At 37.8% G+C, this 18,467-nt stretch overlaps 1 protein-coding gene and 1 pseudogene across 1 annotated transcript; both read right to left on the reverse strand.

The window, feature by feature from the left end:
• Positions 1-3,319: 3,319 nt before the first annotated feature.
• LOC141632960 (transcription termination factor MTEF1, chloroplastic-like) lies at positions 3,320-10,830 on the reverse strand (annotated as a pseudogene).
• Positions 10,831-12,659: 1,829 nt separating this feature from the next.
• LOC141633506 (guanine nucleotide-binding protein subunit beta-2-like) lies at positions 12,660-17,618 on the reverse strand. Its single transcript, XM_074445966.1, has 6 exons — positions 17,168-17,618; positions 16,963-17,057; positions 14,988-15,412; positions 13,753-14,110; positions 13,202-13,315; positions 12,660-12,854 (listed from the first exon to the last, which is right to left on the reverse strand). Exons 1-6 carry the CDS (start codon positions 17,301-17,303, stop codon positions 12,819-12,821), a joined length of 1,164 nt encoding a protein of 387 aa, XP_074302067.1. The 5' UTR covers positions 17,304-17,618; the 3' UTR covers positions 12,660-12,818.
• Between the last annotated feature and the right edge of the window lie 849 nt (positions 17,619-18,467).

The following is an 18,467-nucleotide window of genomic DNA, read 5'->3' on the forward strand; positions in this document are numbered from 1 at the left end:
GGGTTAAGGTTTCACCCAAATTCAATCAACAAAAAGGCAAGCAAATTCAAATGGAATCAAGAGGATTTACATACCTTGAGATGACATAAGGACAAGGGCAGAAATAGAAGCAAGAAAACAAGACCGAAAATGGCTATTTTTGGTGTTTATAGTGTATTTGTGTGAGGAAGACGAAGTGAATGAGGAGCTATTGCTCCTCGCGTCTTTAGGGAAATAAGGAGAGGCTCCTTACATTGCATAAAGGCTCGTGCCTCTTTGGGATGCTCCTAGCAATTTCAGCGAAATTTTGGGCTTTGGCCCAATTTCCACATAGACTGGCAAACGGTATATCAGGTCGTGATAATTTGGCGAGGGATCAATGAATTTTCCGTCAATTTTTTTTTAACCCATATATCAATAAATATTAGGGTCGATATGGATGTTGAGCCTAATAGAGTCCTTATATCATTGGATAACAAATGACAAGCTTGGTTACGCGTCCAAGTCATCAGTTAAAACTAAGTTTAATTGACGGAAAAGAAAGTTCATGGATACACTTAGTGATAATGACAACAATTAGAAGTACCATGTATGTTTTAAAAAGTGTAAGGTTACCATGTAGAAAGTCGAAAAAATAAGGGGTACCATGTAAAATATCCCTTTTACACCAATTCGTACCCCTAAACCGATTCCTATTTTACACCAATTTTATACACCAATAGTTTAGTCTATTTGTTACAATGAACCACTTATTTAATGGCCATGGGAGTACCCATTTCTGGTTTAGGGCATGATGCCTACCCCCAACGTTCATTTTATTTAAGACCAAGTCAACTACTATTCACTGAAACGTGTTAAAAACTTGATGTGGAACTATCACAGAGAACGAAAGCACATAATGAGGAGTATCCACTAATATTCAAATGCATCGAATCAATTAAAATACTATAAATTGCATAATGAAATAATCTAACAGGCAGCTATCGAGAAGTACAGACCCAATATCCTATAAGTGGAACTGAAAATTAAATTTCTCGTCATTCTTCAGAAATCAAACTTTCGGTGAAGTTACATGTAACACCAGATAGGGAAAACGTGAGTTTAATTATAGAATATGAACCGAAATAGGGTTAAGAAACTACTTTCTCCACGTTGGGTATGGATTTTAAAGAAGCCACGATTGCAAAACTCCATTACTGTGACTGCAAACACAACCGACTCAGAGATTTAAAACTCTGCTTGTGAGTGACGCTTAACTAATGATAACATATACCAGGTTCAGAATGCAAAATACAGGGCACGTAAAATGTTTGACAACCCAAATCGTCTTTTGTACTATTATACCCATAAATTCTATTCCAGTGAAACCAAATGTGAATAATGGAATAATGGAAATGGACGTATCTTTGTGTTTGATCGAATGAATTTGGGACAAATTGTAGGCACTCATGGCCTATCTTCAGATATTACCATAATTATATTAAGCTAAAAGGGGGGAGAAGAAAGAGAAATAGGTATCGAGCTATCCGTAGTAAGAGCGATTGCTTTCGCAATGCACCTACCTATCAGCACAATGTTTTCGAAGCACCTAGGTAGCTCGACGAAAATAAAAGTACAAGGCGATCTTCCTTGAAGAGACACATGACGATAACCACATCGAGTTTGGAGGTACCTGATTTTGACATGTGAATGAAATAAACTAAAATGCACAAATTAAACTCCACAATTAAAAAAGAAAGGTGAAGATTCAAAGAAACAAAACCCAATGAACTGACCTTAGATATGGAGAGCCTTTAATGGTGACCCCCCAAATCAATAGAAGAATACCAGGATTTGAAAGAAGAGGTACCTGATTTCGATATGTGATTCACGATGATGGAGATGGTTTAATTCGGAATTGATGCAGATTGTACAGCAACCAAAATCAAATCATGACCCGAATCAACAAATTCAACTCACCGTTCTACATCGATGTTCCTTTAATGAAACGACCCTAAAATTTAATTAATTACCTTACCAAAAAAAACCCAAAACTAGTCATCGAAAATAGAAACACTCAAGCAAAGAACCCCAAATCGCCAAATCGGGTTGCTTGAGAGTCGGCGGGACATTGAAAACAGATAGAATAATCAAAAGGGTAAACAATTGAAGAGAGGAGGAAGGGAGGGCAACGGGCTTACACGAAAAATAAAGAGATGAGAATGAGTGGAGAGGAGGAGAACACGGTAAAGCATATGGTGAAGGGCAGATGGGAGTGTAAGAGAAATGGATGGCAGAGATCATAAGGGTGTAGTTCTTGTCGGTTTATGAAGGTAGAGTTGTGTGGCCAATATCAGAGTTCTCACTGGAAAATAGGATTTGTCGCACACCTAATCACAAATGAATGTAGTAATAGGGGTCGAACATAAGAAAACGGGAGGTTTTAATTAGTTATTATAGGGTGAATTCTATCAAGGTTGGTTATCGTATGATTGATTGGTTGGATAATGGAAGAAAACAATAATGATAAAGGAATAGTCTAGGGATGTCGGGTCACACATGCAAATTATGTAAATACTCAAGTTAATCATAGGAGTTGATACAATCGTTAATTGTTTAGGCTTAAAGACAACCACCTCTCGGCCTTATTGTCAACCATAGGTCGGGTCCTAGAAAACTCTCGTTACGACTAGGTCGTTCTACTAACACATGTTTAGTCTAATTCAATTTCGTGCCTCTCGACTTATGAAAGTGAATTAACAAATTTAATCTAAGATACTGATCATTTATCGAAGATTTAACAATACAATGCAAACATGTGAAAGAAACAATGAAATGATATTATAACATCCTAATTCAACAATTGCAATAACTAATTATGCATGATTTTCCTTATTCCTTAGACAAATTTAACTACTCTTTCATAATGTAAATTAAACTAATGACAAGTGATAAAGTGATCATAATAACTAATTGATAATGGAAATGACAAGGGAGATAAAAGAACAATATAAGAAATAGAATTACCTTAATAATTGGAAATGAAATTTGGAATTGAAGAACAAATGCTTGAATGAAAATTGTAATACAATATTGTAATGCTAAAAGAAATGTAAATAACATAAAGGAAATCTAACCTACATTCTATTCTAAAACTAAGACTAAAACATATATGAAAGTGTGTGAAAAGAGGTGTAAGAAGTGTATATGAAGTGTCGGATCAACACCCTTTATATAGGGGTGAATGATGAAACGTAAGCAATTAAGAGGGTGGTAACCCCGAGCGGGGCCACCCCACCACGATCGGGGACGTGGTGATTTCGCCTATTTGTCTTAAATTCGCCTTAAATTGCAAAGGGAATCAAATCTTATGTTTAAATTTCAAAGAGATGTCAACACCCCTTTGCTTCAGGTGCATGTGCCTCGGCACTATTCTCTTTGTCAAGCTAAAGGCAAAGTACTGTGGAAACTTTTTTACTTCATCAATACTCCTTTGCATTCCTCCTTTCAGAAACACAACATTTGGCTGCAAATTATTTTCAATGCTACAACCAAAACTCGCAGGCAAGCGAACACAGCCTTTTATCGACTCTTCATGTGTAAATCCAATACTGTTTGAAGAATTCAAGCTTCAAGAAAGGCCAATGTTGCCCTTAAGCAAAACTCGACACTAGACAACAAGATGTCGGGGCAACAAAGAATCAGTTCGCGGATACATCTCTAGCAAAAAAGATGAACATGGGTTCAATGTAACACCCCCTTCTTTCCCGGACAAGGAAATTGGGAGATGTTACCATCTCGGTTTCCCGAGGCGGTAATTAGAGTTACAATCAAGAAACATTTAATATAAATAAAGTATTTAGTGGATTACATAACCATAATGGATTAAATGAAATAAATGATACAACTCTTGACCACTATACTCTTCTAATGAAATGACACTCGGCTCCAAGTCCAAGGCCCGTCCTCGTCTCCCACGTGACATCAAAACAACTTGTACTTAACCTGCTCCCAATATGATCGGAAATATCATATGGATCGATACGGGCCACCCCGTAAATAGGTAATAATTACACAGACACAACATGATAGGTAAATATGCAATATGCCAGTAATATGAATAAGGTACTATCAACAACCACCACGGAACAGGGACACCCCCGGACATACCAACAACCACACTGGTACCGGAACACGCCCAGACATACCAACAACCACAAATAGGTACAGGGACATGCCTAGACATACCGGGTCCGGAAGCCAACCGGATCCCCTGCCAGAGGTCGTGTCTCAACCACACGAGTCCCTTCGTAACTCAAGCCATTAATGTGCACATCCCTCTTGGAGTGGGAAGCTCCAAGAGGCGACTCAAGCGTAAGACGGTCTCCCAACCGTCTTACGTCTCCTAAATAACCAAATAACACCACCAATGATCTCCAACACAACACAACAATGACCATACATGGAAAATGCAACACAACACCAATTATATGACTCATCATGAACTCAATCTCAACATATCATGGATAAAACTTCATCAAATACCAATATGTTATCCCAATCGACTCATACATAAAAATGATGATGCAAGACACACAAATATGCACGCAAAATATTGAAACCGCGTAGGATAAACCTACCTTTTAGCATTCTTCACAAGCAATTCGAATCCCACATGATTCCGTCTCACAAGACCGTCTTAATCCAATACAAACCCCTTATTATTACCCACTAATTAACCATATTACATATACTAATTACTAACTAATTAACCCAAGTGAAAACCCCCAAAAATTAGGGTTAAGACTTAAACAAGGATGAGTGGAAATCGACTTACAAGAGTGGATGGTGGAGAATAAGGTGAGAGATTCCTTAAAGCAACCTTGGATCCATGGTGGAAGAGGTTTATGAGAGTTTTAGAGAGAAGGGAGAGGATTTGGAGTGATAAAGAAGAAGGAAGAAGATAGAATGAATGAGGATAAGGGGATAAGATTTCCTTATCCCGTGTTCTGATTCAGCACCACTCGATCGAGTGGCGAGTCCACTCGTTTGAGTGTCACTCACTCGATCGAGTACCGAGTTCACTCGGTCGAGTGACCTTCACTCGGTCGAGTGCAACGGAGTTCTCGACAATGACCAGTTTTCGTAAAATAGTCATATCTCACTCGTTTCTTGGTCATTTTGGGCGTGTGACCTACCGTTGGAATCTTATGAGGACAATCTATCACCCCCAATTGGAATCACATCAATATCATGTCTATATCTTAAGTTATGACATTTTTAAGACGATCCTTCTATAGGCGGACATTATAACAACTCCACTAAGTCTAGTATAGGTTATACTCGGCCCACTTTATAGTCATACTTCACTCCCGGGTGATATTTAGTCTAGTCTAAGGTTCTGTCACGTATCCCAAGGTTCCTTTTTGGATCCCACAATATCCGGGTATTACAATCTTCCCCCCTTAAAACGAACTTCGTCCCCGAAGTTCGCCTCACTCTCTCTTTTCACAATTATTCCTCAATCTTCTCTCAAGTCTCATTACCGGTTCTCATGTACTCTCTTGCCATTTTACTCTATGATAAAGTCCGTCAAGGTTCTTATTGTCATTATCACTCTTATTAACCACACATGTTTATCATACTTATACCAAGGTTCTTTGCTCAATTCTCATTACTTCCTCACATGTCGTACTCTTTCTTTCCTTAATTCCGAATTATTACATCCACTCCCCCTAAAAGAGAACTTTGTCCCGAAGTTCAACTGTCATACCTCATAATGTGCTCTCATATGCTCATTACCAATTCCACAAATGACCGTGTTCCAGGTTCAACACTTTCTCTTACTTATTGCAATTCTGTACTCCAATCACATATAGTCATAATTCTATTGATATAATTCCACCCTACAAGCCTCCCAAAAGGTCAAGCATAAGGTCAAACCCACGGTTTCAATTTATAATCCCATAAATAACTCCTAACTCATGTTGGCTATATGTATACATATCTATCACACGGTATGTCTCTATTAGTATTACGTATATATATATATATATATATATATATATATATATATATATATATATATATATATATATATATATATATATATATATATATATATCGTCAAATTTCATACACTCACATGTATGCACATCAAATCACGAATATGCGAACTCTATGAAACAATCAGAAAATGCCAAAATTTCTCGTTATGTGACTTAACCATGTTCAACATTCCCATTTCTTGACATTATGCCACGCATATACCGCGTCAAATCCACTACATGATCATATATGTGTTTCTACATCCGTTTCCGTCCATCATCAATACTTCCGTTACTAGCATCATAAGACTCTGATTATGCATTCAAGATTACTTTGCGACACACACATCATGACAAAGCTTCACATAATATAGATGTTGTTATCATGCCAAAATGAATTCACAATAATTAACGTGCACCACCCACAATTGTCACATCATTTTTATCATGCAATTTTACATGTCAATTAACGACTTCTATTTTAGTTTCACTTTTAAATAGGGAAAGTCACATAATATGGTCAAACGTAAATAATTCACAAGGTCGCATCCATATGGGGTCAACATGTTCATCTGACACAAACCGACCATTATAAATCGTGAAATAAGGGTATACACCAAATATTATGTCGAGTATTGACAAAACAAGAGTCAAAGCAGACCACTCGGTCGAGTGTAGGAGGCCACTCGACCGAGTAGGCGGCCACTCGGTCGAGTGCACGGCGCAATCGGTCGAGTGTCACCTGGGCAGAATGTTTTCGTTCTCAAACTCGTTTTCAAGCTTTCATATTTCATCACTCAAATGCTAATAAATTCCGATGGTGATTAATACACCATCAAACATCCAAATTTAAAACTACTCTTGGCCTATGGCCATCATTACTACACAAATAAAATAAAATGTCCAAGGCATACTACCGTCACAAACATACTATTTCATAGTTCTTCTCGCAACCGTTCTACCTCCTCCCCCACACCCAGCGATGGTATCACCATACCGTCACAAACAACCGCAATAGTCACATCGGTATCCACAACACCTAAACTGTCTCATGGACACGGCCTAACCACTCATTATTCTCAAGGAATAATACAACATCATTACTCAATTAAGAACTCTAACACGACCACGATGTACACCGTGGGCGTTCCACCTAAGGATTGGGAGACAACTTTACAAACAACATCTATACTATCGCTCATAGGTCGGAACCTCGCCCAACTACTTTCACACTTCATGCATACACACTTAGCTTAAGTGGCCATACTATATGACACAAGTGATTAAATCTCTTAACAACATGATTAAACTCACACGCATTATGTATCACACTCTTACTCTCATAACCGCGAAAACCAAGCTTGGTATTACTAAATTCACCATCATATATCTAAATTATTAAAACTCAAATCCATCCCTCGTATGTCACGGCCGTCAACACGACCTCCTCACACGGGTTCACTCGAAACCTATGACAAATTCCTTATTGAATGTCGGATTACAAAACTTGCAAAATTTCCAACTCATTTCTCGTTCTAGTGTTCTCTCATATTCCGGTTTCATGAACCCTTGGTCATCCTTTATTTGATTCATACCATTCCTCAAGTCTAATCTCACCCTCCAAAACTTTTTATCAACTTATGTCATCACTCTCTTTTACTATTGGTGCCTCACTATTCTCTCATCACTCCATAAATCCCAACTCAAATATATTTTATCCCAAAATATCCGAGTCATACTCAATAAGGTCACTCTCACTTGTCCTTTAAATTCTATTTGCTAACTATGAGTCTGAACAACTGCTAAATATCCAACCTTGGTCGCACTCCAATCATCGTTTATACGTTATCTCTCATGATCAACTCACTCAACTCAAAGCTTTGTATTGGCCACATACCTTCCTAGTGTTCCTAATTCCCAAACTTGATGACTATACCCAATTTCACGCATCTTGTCGGAAACATATGCCTGAGGGTTAGGGCGAGAAAATCATTCTATTGGGCTCGCACACAAACTTTATGCCCAGAGATCCCGAGGGTTCAATCACCGAAGGTACTACTGGCTCTTGGCGAGCTTCCCTTGCTTGATTGCTCCTCGTATCCCTTGATGACTTCGGCATGCCTCGGAATTCATTTCACATGCAACTTCCGGGTAGGGGTGATGAGAATTAAACAATCCGGAACTGATACGGAAGAGGTAGGAAATCAAATAACTTGGGATGGATAGAATTTTTTTCCCAATGCTTAAATAAATGACCGACAATTTAAAATAAACCCTTGACACGAGCTTGTCATTGAGATGAAGTTTACTTAACCCGAAAAATGGAATTAAATAAATTACGGCATGGCTTCCCTTTTATTTTAACCAAACCACGAACTCATTTTAATAGCACACGTGAAATATGATGAACTTTGTAAAATGATGCAAATTTAAAAATCAACTCTAGCAACTTTACCAATTTTGTAAAATTCTCTTCCTTATTATGCAATTTTACTCAAACTTGACTCAAATGTGAATTATTATATTAAAACTTTAACATAAAGGACATTTGTCTCAAATTTCTCGAAAACTCTAATACGGAATAATTCGTCATAGGATGGTCCGTATCACTATAGACCAAGTTCAAAACATTACGAATCGATTAGGATAAAACATAACTTGAAAAATCAAAATCCGGGTAGGTATACCACCCGTTTTCGAAGAATTTAAGATGGATAAATCTCTTATGCACGACTTCACAAAGCATTATAATCAAAGATTAGGATAATAAGAAGTAATGAAGTATGTCACGAGCGTAAAATCAAAGCTTATTTATACTTGTCACAACATTTTCAGGTCATTTGTCAACCTTTAAGACGGATAAATTTTGATGGACACCATTTTATAGCAATTCCCAAATAATATTATAGTCTTACAATACTATCAAATCATGTTTAAGATAAAATCAAAAATTGTTCATATTCCTCACTTGGTTCGAAAATTTTAGGCAAAATCGATGATGAAATCTTTTTTTTAAGACAACGTACTACAATAATAGTGAAGATAGTAGTCTTATAAAACGATTATACGAAGTTTCACTTATGAAAAAAAAAATAAAAAATCTTGGGCCCCCAAAATCCAAAAATTAAGGTAAACTTTTAAGATGAAATTTTCACATACAAGATAAGATCCAACATTAACAACAAAGGTTAAGCTCTTGTTGTTCAATTAAACCCAACAACAAGCACCAAAAACCAATTTATGACCCAAGAATCACCATTTTCGTGTTCTACCATTTATGTGGCAAAATTGACATAAAAATTGGATTTCTAGCAACATCAATGGTATAGAAAGCTATTTACTACTATGAATTAAGTAAAAATATGATATTAATTGACAAATTTTAAGCACATTAGTGTAGATCTAACTAATTAAGGTGGAGAAAACAAGAGGAAATATGGTCTACATACATTGTTAATTAGGAAAGATTTGAGACGGAAAATTTGAGTAGAAAGCTAAATCCAAGTAACACATTACAACAATGGAGTTTTGGAATGATTTTTGTAGGAACTTTGGTGTTGAATGAATGAGGTGAACGTAAGATATGAAGAAGATAAGAAATGAAAGAAACGGAATTAAACTCGTATAAATCCCAGCCCAGCTCCACTCGGTTGAGTGGCGAGTTCACTCGGTCGAGTGACCTTCACTCGGTCGAGTGCAACGCAGTTCTCAGCAATGACCAGGTTTCGTAAAATAGTCATATCTCACTCGTGTCTTGGTCATTTTGGGCGTGTCACCTACCGTTGCAATCGTAAGTGGACAAGCTATCACCTCCAATTGGAATCACATTGATACCATGCCTATATCTCAAGTTATGATAGTTTTAAGAAGACCCTTCTATAGGCGGACATTATACCAACTCCACTAAGTCTAGTATAGGCTATACTCGGCCCACTTTATAGTCATATTTCACTCCGGAGTGATCTTTAGTCTAGTCTAAGGTTTTGCCATGCATCCCAAAGTTTCTTTCCGGGTCCCACAATATCCGGGTATTACATTCAATGTCCGCTGGTTCAAGGCCAGATGAAAATAGATTAGGACATGCGGAAGCTAGTTTTTGGATTCACTCTCGGAAAAACCTTTGGATTTGAGGTAGTTATTATGACAAGTATTTGATCCAAACATTTATGGGATGGCACATTTGGGTTTCTCGGGTTCAAATCGACAAGCCTGAGATTCCTCATGTACGATAGTTTTTCGCGGTAATCTATGTGAAAACAGATGGTCCTCACCTAGGTGTTTGATGAAGGTGGACCTCAAGAAGGCATATGACTCAATTGAATGGGAATTTATTAGACAAATGTTGCAGGCCCTTGAATTCCCTCCTCAGCTGATTCAGTGGATAATGGAATGCATCACCACTCCATGGTTTACTTTGTCTCTTAATGGCTCCAACTTTGGCTATTTCCAAGGCAAGAGAGGGATCAGACAAGGTGATCCCATGTCACCTTTATTATTTACTCTTAGCATGGAATACCTTAGTAGGATTTTGACTTCAGTGACAAATACTATGGGGTTCAACTATCATCCTCTCTGTAGAGCACTTAGACTGACTCATCTGTGCTTTGCAGATGATCTGCTAATGTTCTGTAGGGGGTACAAGCCTTCTATTTGTAACATTCTAAGAGCATTTGCCACATTCTCTAGTGCTTCTGGACTGGTAATGAATAGAGAGAAGTCTGATATTTATTTTACTGGTATGAGTAATGAGGATATTCAGTTTGTCTTTGGGAGTTTCGTGGTTCGAGAGAAGGGCAATTCCCATTCAGTACCTTGGAATCCCCATTTCTTATAAGTGAATGGCAGTGGGGGATTGTTCAAGACTTGTTGAGAGAGTGGTGATGAGAATTCGTGGATGGGGTGCCAGAAAACTCAGTTATGCAGGTAGACTTGTACTTGTTCAGGCTGTGCTCTCACAACTCCATAGTTTTTGGTCACGTATATTTATCATTCCCATTACAATGATGGATAGAATTGAGCAAATATGTAGGAACTACCTCTGGAGTGGCTCTGATGATTTTCACAAAACTTCTCTTGTGGCTTGGGATAAGGTTTGTATTGACAAGAAGTTTGGTGGGCTTGGTATAGTAAATTGCAAACTATGGAATGTGGCTATGCTTGGAAAATATGTCTCGTGGCTAGCAGAAAAGGCTGATCATTTGTGGATTAGATGGGTGAATCACATGTATATTAAAGGTCAGAACTGGTTAGATTATGTTCCTACTGCTAGCTCTAGTTGGACATGGAGAAAAATATGCCAGGTCAAGGATCAGTTTAAGTCTGCTTATTGCAATGGCAAATGGAGCACAAATATAGGGAGATACACTATATCTGTGGGGTATTCTTGGTTGCAAGGAGATCAGACTAAGGTCCCATGGTACCCTGTTATTTGGAACAGACTCAATTTGCCCAAGCACTCGTTTATAGGCTGGTTAGCTATCCAAGGGAGACTTATGACAAAGGATAGACTGCTTCGTTTTGGCATCATCAATTATAGCATCTATGATATGTGTATGGCACAGCCTGAGGATCATAATCATCTGCTGTACAAGTGCAGGTTCAGTGCTAAATGCTGGACTATGTTAGCTGATTGGTTGGAAGTTGCTTTGCCCAGTACAGGGATCATAGAATGGTGTTATTTGTGGAGATGCAGGTCTCTAATGAAAAAGAAGATTGTAATCACAGCTATTCTGGCCATGGTATATCAGATTTGGATGGCTCAAAATCTGTGCAAGGTGGAGAGTCAGCTTCTTTTGCCTTCATATGTACTCAAGTCTGTTTAAGCCATTGTGCAAGGCAGAGGACAAACTTGGAAGTGGACATCCAAGTATCAATGCTTGAATTGGTCACCTTGGATGTAAACATTGTTTTGTATAATTGCTTGACAAAGGGTAGCTAATGAGTGCTTGTATTGGTGTTAATGTACTTCAGTTCCTAATTATTAATATAATTTTCACATTTCACCAAAAACAAAAAACAGATGGTCATGAGAGGTGTGTGGGAGAGAGAACAGCGGGTTAATGTCCGGAAACGAGAGAAATAGGCTGTGGCTGTTTAGTGTGGAGGGAGAGGAGCATTTCTAGATTTTTGGAGGTAAAGAATCCAATAGATACATAGTACGATATGTTATGATTTATTTAGTGTTTACAGGGATGTGATGAGATATGATAAGAATTGGTTGGCAATCAAGAGTAGAGCACCAAATTACTCCTAAATTCTAGAGAAACACCCAAACTCCCTTCGAATTTTACTAAAAGCAATGTTTTCGTCCTTCGGTCTACAAATTTACTCTTGCACCAATCATTACGTTTACTTTACAAATTACCAGAATACATCAAGGCTACATGCAATACAAATGACATTATCCAACTCCAGTTCTATAATACAAGAAGCTCATCCCAATTTAACAAGCGTTACTTTATGTTATCATGCTTTAAAACTGAAAGCATAGTGAGTCTTGGGACTCCAATGAAATGGAGAAATGCCATATGGCGTTAATAATCAGGGGTCGATCACAGCTGCATCAATATGTAAGCTGTCAAAAACAATGTTATCCGCAGCAAATGCCATTTTGGAGCATTCTAAAAATTCACAGATGCAAAATTCACACATGAATACGCAATGAAAAGTCTCTGCCATATCTGGCGAGAACTCTCACTAGCATTTGCAAAATCAGGTTTACAATAACACTCAGGCGTGCAATTTACAATGGATTTAAGCAGAATGGCACATTTGGCGTACAAGAGGACTGACAGACTGCTATGTCATTAGGAGTTAGATTACCCGCCGATGTCCTCCAAAAGCCCAGATCTGTGAGCCAAAAAACCAAACATATATTAGCAACGATCCAACTTCTGGTGATCAAGGTGAATTCATTTTTTATGCAACAAGTAAAAGAAAAGGACTCTCCAGTCTGAAATTTGTGCTCCCTAGCTGTCAAGAATTTGAGCAGGGAAGGAGACATTCCATGCTCGCTCACTTATGAATGTTAAGATGCATGACTCGGTTAAATTAAAGAGTTTCAGAATTGCTAATCTGTAAATCATATGATAACAATCTACATAATCCAGCATCACCAAACCATGTCAAGAACCAGAAGGTTTACAAAGAGTTGAAAATAAAATGAGATTTACAACAGACATATATACTAGACTAGCCTTTAAATTGGAGTCCCAACTTCCAGTGCACAGAGCACTTCCATCAGCTGATAGGCCCAAACAGCTTATTCTCCCTGTGTGGGAGTTTTGTAGAGTTCCCAAATTCAACACCACCTACAATACCAGCAAACAAGTTGTTATATCCGTTGCAAAGATCAAATGTTTATTATCTGTGGATAAGTTGGTTTTCAATTTTATGATTTCACTTATAATTCGTGTAATTATATCATCATGAGCAATACCAGTCCAGAGAGTAAACGCGTGCTTGGATAGCATTTTAGGAGGGAAGGGGAAGAGGGGTGGAAGGAAACGAAAGCGAGAGTTATTCTCAGCATTAGAGTTCACTGACATAAACTACCATATGGAACCAACATATTGATGCAATTAAGTAAAGGGATACTACCCAAATGAACTTCATCTCTCCTTTACCTGTTCCTCTCATGTTTTTACAGAAGCTTGCTTAGTGAAGAATAGATCCGTGGAAGCAAGGTGCAAAACTACAGTCAACCAAAAGTCTATTAATGCAAACAGACTCTATTAGGAGTACATACCCTTGCCAAGAAAGTGTCCCAGACATAACAGGACCCATTTGAATAGCCCGCAAAAAGAAGTCTTCCTGACGCGGAGAAAGAAATGGTTGTCACGTGAGGAACCTCATTTTCACCATGCTGCTGATAGTATTTTTGAAGTTGATGTCCAGTACGTATGTCAAACAACCTGCATGTTCCATCATCTGAGCCAGTGCCAAATCTGTTGCCGTCTGAGAAGAATTTAACGACATTTACATCTCCCTCATGGCCGTAAAATGTTCGCGACGCACGACTAGCAACACGAGTATCCCACAGTCGAGCAGTCCCATCACATGAGCCAGAGACAAACATCCTACTGTTTGAGTTATTTACTGATATGCTGCAAATTACAAAGAAATCTTTAGGTACCAAGGCAAAGAAGACGGAATAGGGTATATATACTGACAAACATAACAAAATACCAGAATCTAGGCAATTTGCACAACTGCAAATTGTAGAAATAAGAGCAGAACTAAAGAAGCTATCACCTGATACATGTTTATCACTTTATATAATCTTAAGTCTTAACCCCGAGGCCAACACATATGGCTCAAAAGAGTAACCAAGGCAAAATTCTTATCCACAATCCAAATCAGACACTTTGTAGTGATCCACTTGGAACCATGGGCAAAGTCAAAATGCATTATTTTATGGGTTTTAGACTTGTAGGGGCCAAACATTTCAGTTTAAGAAAAGAATTCCTGTACTTTTTACCAATTAAGTTAATAGTTCCGGCTAGCCGCTAAACCCTTTCTTTATCGATTGGGTTTTGTGCCCAATCCCTGACCTGAAGTTAGCCGAGCCGAGCAACATAAGAATAAAACGACTTGACAAAAATCCAAAAAAAAGTCAGCTCTATATATACTTGAACCCAAGCCTACCTTTATGTCAGCAGCTTCACTCTATCTAGTGAGCCAAAGATGATTTCTGATTACTTAAGGCAGATTTTGAATTTTTATTTACTTCCATGTGATTTAAGCTAAATCATAACCGCTTTAGAATTCAAATCTATCATTCATACAAGAATATAGAAATATCAATACACAAAGTTAAAGCATTAGGAAACAGCGGTAGCTCAGTGTGGTCAACGTATGCATATTCCTATAGTCGAGCAACAATGTGACATGCAGGGATGCAACACATATTAGACCACTGGGGGAGCTAGAAAGTACAGCCATAAAGTTACGCTTAAAAGGAGAGGGAAGACTAATAAGTACCTTAAGACATCAGCAGTATGTCCAGATTGAAATTCACCTCCAAAGACAGAAGTTCTTAAGCCAGTTGATATATCCCACAAAATGCAAGTTTGATCACCAGAACTGGTAATTAAATGGTTATCTTCATCTGGAACATATTGGCAGCTAGACACGTACCCTTTGTGCCCACTGAGAGTTTTTGAGACAGGGAGATTTCCATCTCTATCAGTAGAAGAATTAAGGTTGAAAATCGAGCAAACACTGTCAAGACCACCACAGGCAACCGATTGACCACTAGGAGAGAAAGCACATGTCATCACCCATGCACATGGCAGCTTGATGGCATGAGTTTTCTGGCTTGTTAAGGCATTCCACACAATTAACCTCCCATCTTGAGATGCACTGACAATTCGGTTTTTATCAGGGGTCCAGTCCAATGAATATACCTGCCATAGTTCTTAGAATCAAAATAACTTTTTGATTGAAAGGGACAAAATACGAAATTGCGTAACACCAAAAATGACAATTCTCTATTCTTTGCCTACTCTAAAACTTTATGATAAGCTTCAACCCATTCAATCCCAACACCTTGACATTAGAGCAGATTATCACGCAATTGAGCCATATAGTAACCACAGCAACTGGAGTGTCTTCCACTCCTTCCACTCTTCCCTCCCACACCATGCATCATACAGATAAAAGAAACTCACTTCGCTCCGAAATATAGGTAATAGTTATTATGAGCATAAGATTATACCAAAAAGGCCCTATTTAGACCACATGACACTCATCATACCTCAGCCATACACAGTAACTCAACCTGGCAAGAGCAGAGCATGGGTTGGCAGCCACTACCCCAAACATAAAAAATCAGTTTAGAGGATGAATTCTTGCTACTCCAAATACTGCTGAACATTCTATGAGTTGATAATTCAATACTAACGCACTAAGTATGTAGTAATGATTATGTGGTTCAGTGGTAAAGTATTGGTTTTTTCGCTTGTAGCCCTGGGTTCGAATCATATTATATGTGTTTTTTGTCATTTTTTAACTCTCCTTACATGCATTCGTTAAATGCTTATGTGAAGTATAAATTGGGTCGGATATCGAAAATCAGGTTAGAATCACACTATATGCGTAATCCACTTATCCGTCATTTTTCTGGTTATCCTTGAATGCATTTGGTTGGATATCTAACTTCATTAAGCTTATTATAGTAACTATGAATTTATTATAGTACTACATATTTTGTTTTTCTATAATCTCATTGTATAAGGTTTAATTTTTGTGGCGAGTTATGAAGCAAGAACCAAAATTTCTAGCGAAACATAAAACAACTAAAATTCGCTAAATTGCAAGATGAAAATTTTAATCGAGGAAATATAACACAGAAATAAATTAATAAATTGTAAATTAGTTATAACCCCAAACATTGAATCCTGGCTCCGCCCCTAAAACCCAACCTCCCACCCACCACCCACCCACCCCCACCCCAAAAAAACGTTACAATTACATCGTTATATCAACCACGATATAACCCTTTGTTTTTATTGGAAAATCTCAAGGGATTTGGAGGGAGACCGCTTCCTTTATTTTGTTAGCAAAATGAAGGTGGAGGAATTTATTGAAGGTAGGGCAGAGTGAAAAACGGATCCCTAATTTCCCTCCCAAGGCAAATTTATTTCCCTCCATTCCCGCATCACTTCCCTTTCCTCCCTTTCGCTTCCCAGTTCCCTCTTTCGCCTCCCCTTACTTTTCCATCATTTTTATATCCAAAAAACCGAAAAATGTAAACATGGAGGCAAAATTCTGCCAATAATAATACGTTTCCAAGCACCAAAATTGCTCAATACACGCAGCCCAAGTACTACAACATTATCGAAAATCAAGCTGTAATCACCCCTACATTGCACTCAAACCTAAATCATTTCATACTACGACAAATAATACTCCATAATCCAAATGAAACAATTTCTTAACAGTTCCGAAACCTCACCTTTCCGGTATGACCTTGCAATGTACGACAACAAACAAGATCAGTCAGCCCAAAACTCACCGGCGCTTTCCCTTGCGCAGCAGCGTAACTAGCAACTGCCAATAATCAACCAAAATCAATCAACAATCTCAATAACCTCCTCAATTTCTCCAAATGCATCACATTAAATAATCAATCACACAAAAAATTAACGAAAAAAACAAACCGTCGGTATCAAGAAGAAGTCTACGACGATGCTTCAGCTGATCACGAAGAGAATTAACCTGCTCAATTGCAACGCTATGCTTCTCCTTCAACTCCGCAACTGTCAGTTTTTCTCTACCTTCACCCGTCGCCGCCATTGCCGCTGCCAGGAAAAGGTTCCGTTTTTTTCCGAAATTACTACTCGGAAACCTCCGAATCTTCGTTACGTAACGGTTAAAAAAACAGATTAAGCTGGAAATCGAAGTTTAGGTTGGTCAGAATTAACTAATTTTTGGAGTTTTCGATGAATGTAGGGGAATAAGTGAGGTTAATTTTTTAGGGTTTAATATCGAAAATTAGTTCTTGAGGGAAGATGATTAAAAATGAGGAAAAAAACAGAAAAGGGAAAAGTGGAAAAAGAGAGGAATTGACTTGAATAATAGTAGAGTCACTGAGTGAGTATGTTACCTACTTTCTTAAGCTAACGTGTAATGTGAAAGACGATAAATGGATTAATCAGATCGGATTTATTTTTGTTTTTTATTTGTTACAAAACCTATTTTGAGTTTAGCATGAAAGTATAATTTATTTTAGATAGTGAGTTAATTGTGGACGACTGGATGTGTTGTAGCTTGTAAGGTTATGTTGAGTTGAGGGTTATGCGAGTTGGTTCATCTTTTGAGTCGGAATACTTTGAATAAGTGGTTAAAACGATTTATTTAGTGAAAGGTATTTTGTAAAATTATTCGGCTATTAAGGAGCGTTTAAAATAATTGGTTACAGAGGTTTGTATTATTATTATATGACTCGAAGTTGTAGTGGTATAGACATATAGTACCTACTTTCTTTAACTGATGTGTAATGTGAAAGACAATTAATGGGTCTCGGTTCAGGTTATTTTCGATTTGCTACAAAAGCTATTTCGAATTGGTGTAGATGTATGTTTTATCAGTAAATTTATAGTAAGACCGTTGTATAGCTGGGTATTGTGAAAAGGGTCTTATATCTGACATTACTTTGTTCTTATACTCTCTTTTAGCTAAGTCACGTTTTTCCTTAGATTTGAATTCAATCCACTTAGGACAATCTTTGATTTGGTGACCTTTTCACCACACTTAATGCAATCAATAGTGGAAGTAGATCTCTTCTTTAGAACGCATTTCTTATTGGAATTATTATTATTAAACCTTCTAAGAATGTGACCATTAACCATATCCGCAACATTTCGTGTGTATATTGCAAACTCATCATCTCCATCATCTTCTTCATCAGTTGAGGTTGATTTGAGAGCGAGTGTAATACCACGGTTTTCCGAGTCCTGT

Source organism: Silene latifolia, chromosome Y (genome assembly GCF_048544455.1).
Source record: "Silene latifolia isolate original U9 population chromosome Y, ASM4854445v1, whole genome shotgun sequence".
Taxonomy (NCBI): Eukaryota; Viridiplantae; Streptophyta; class Magnoliopsida; order Caryophyllales; family Caryophyllaceae; genus Silene; species Silene latifolia.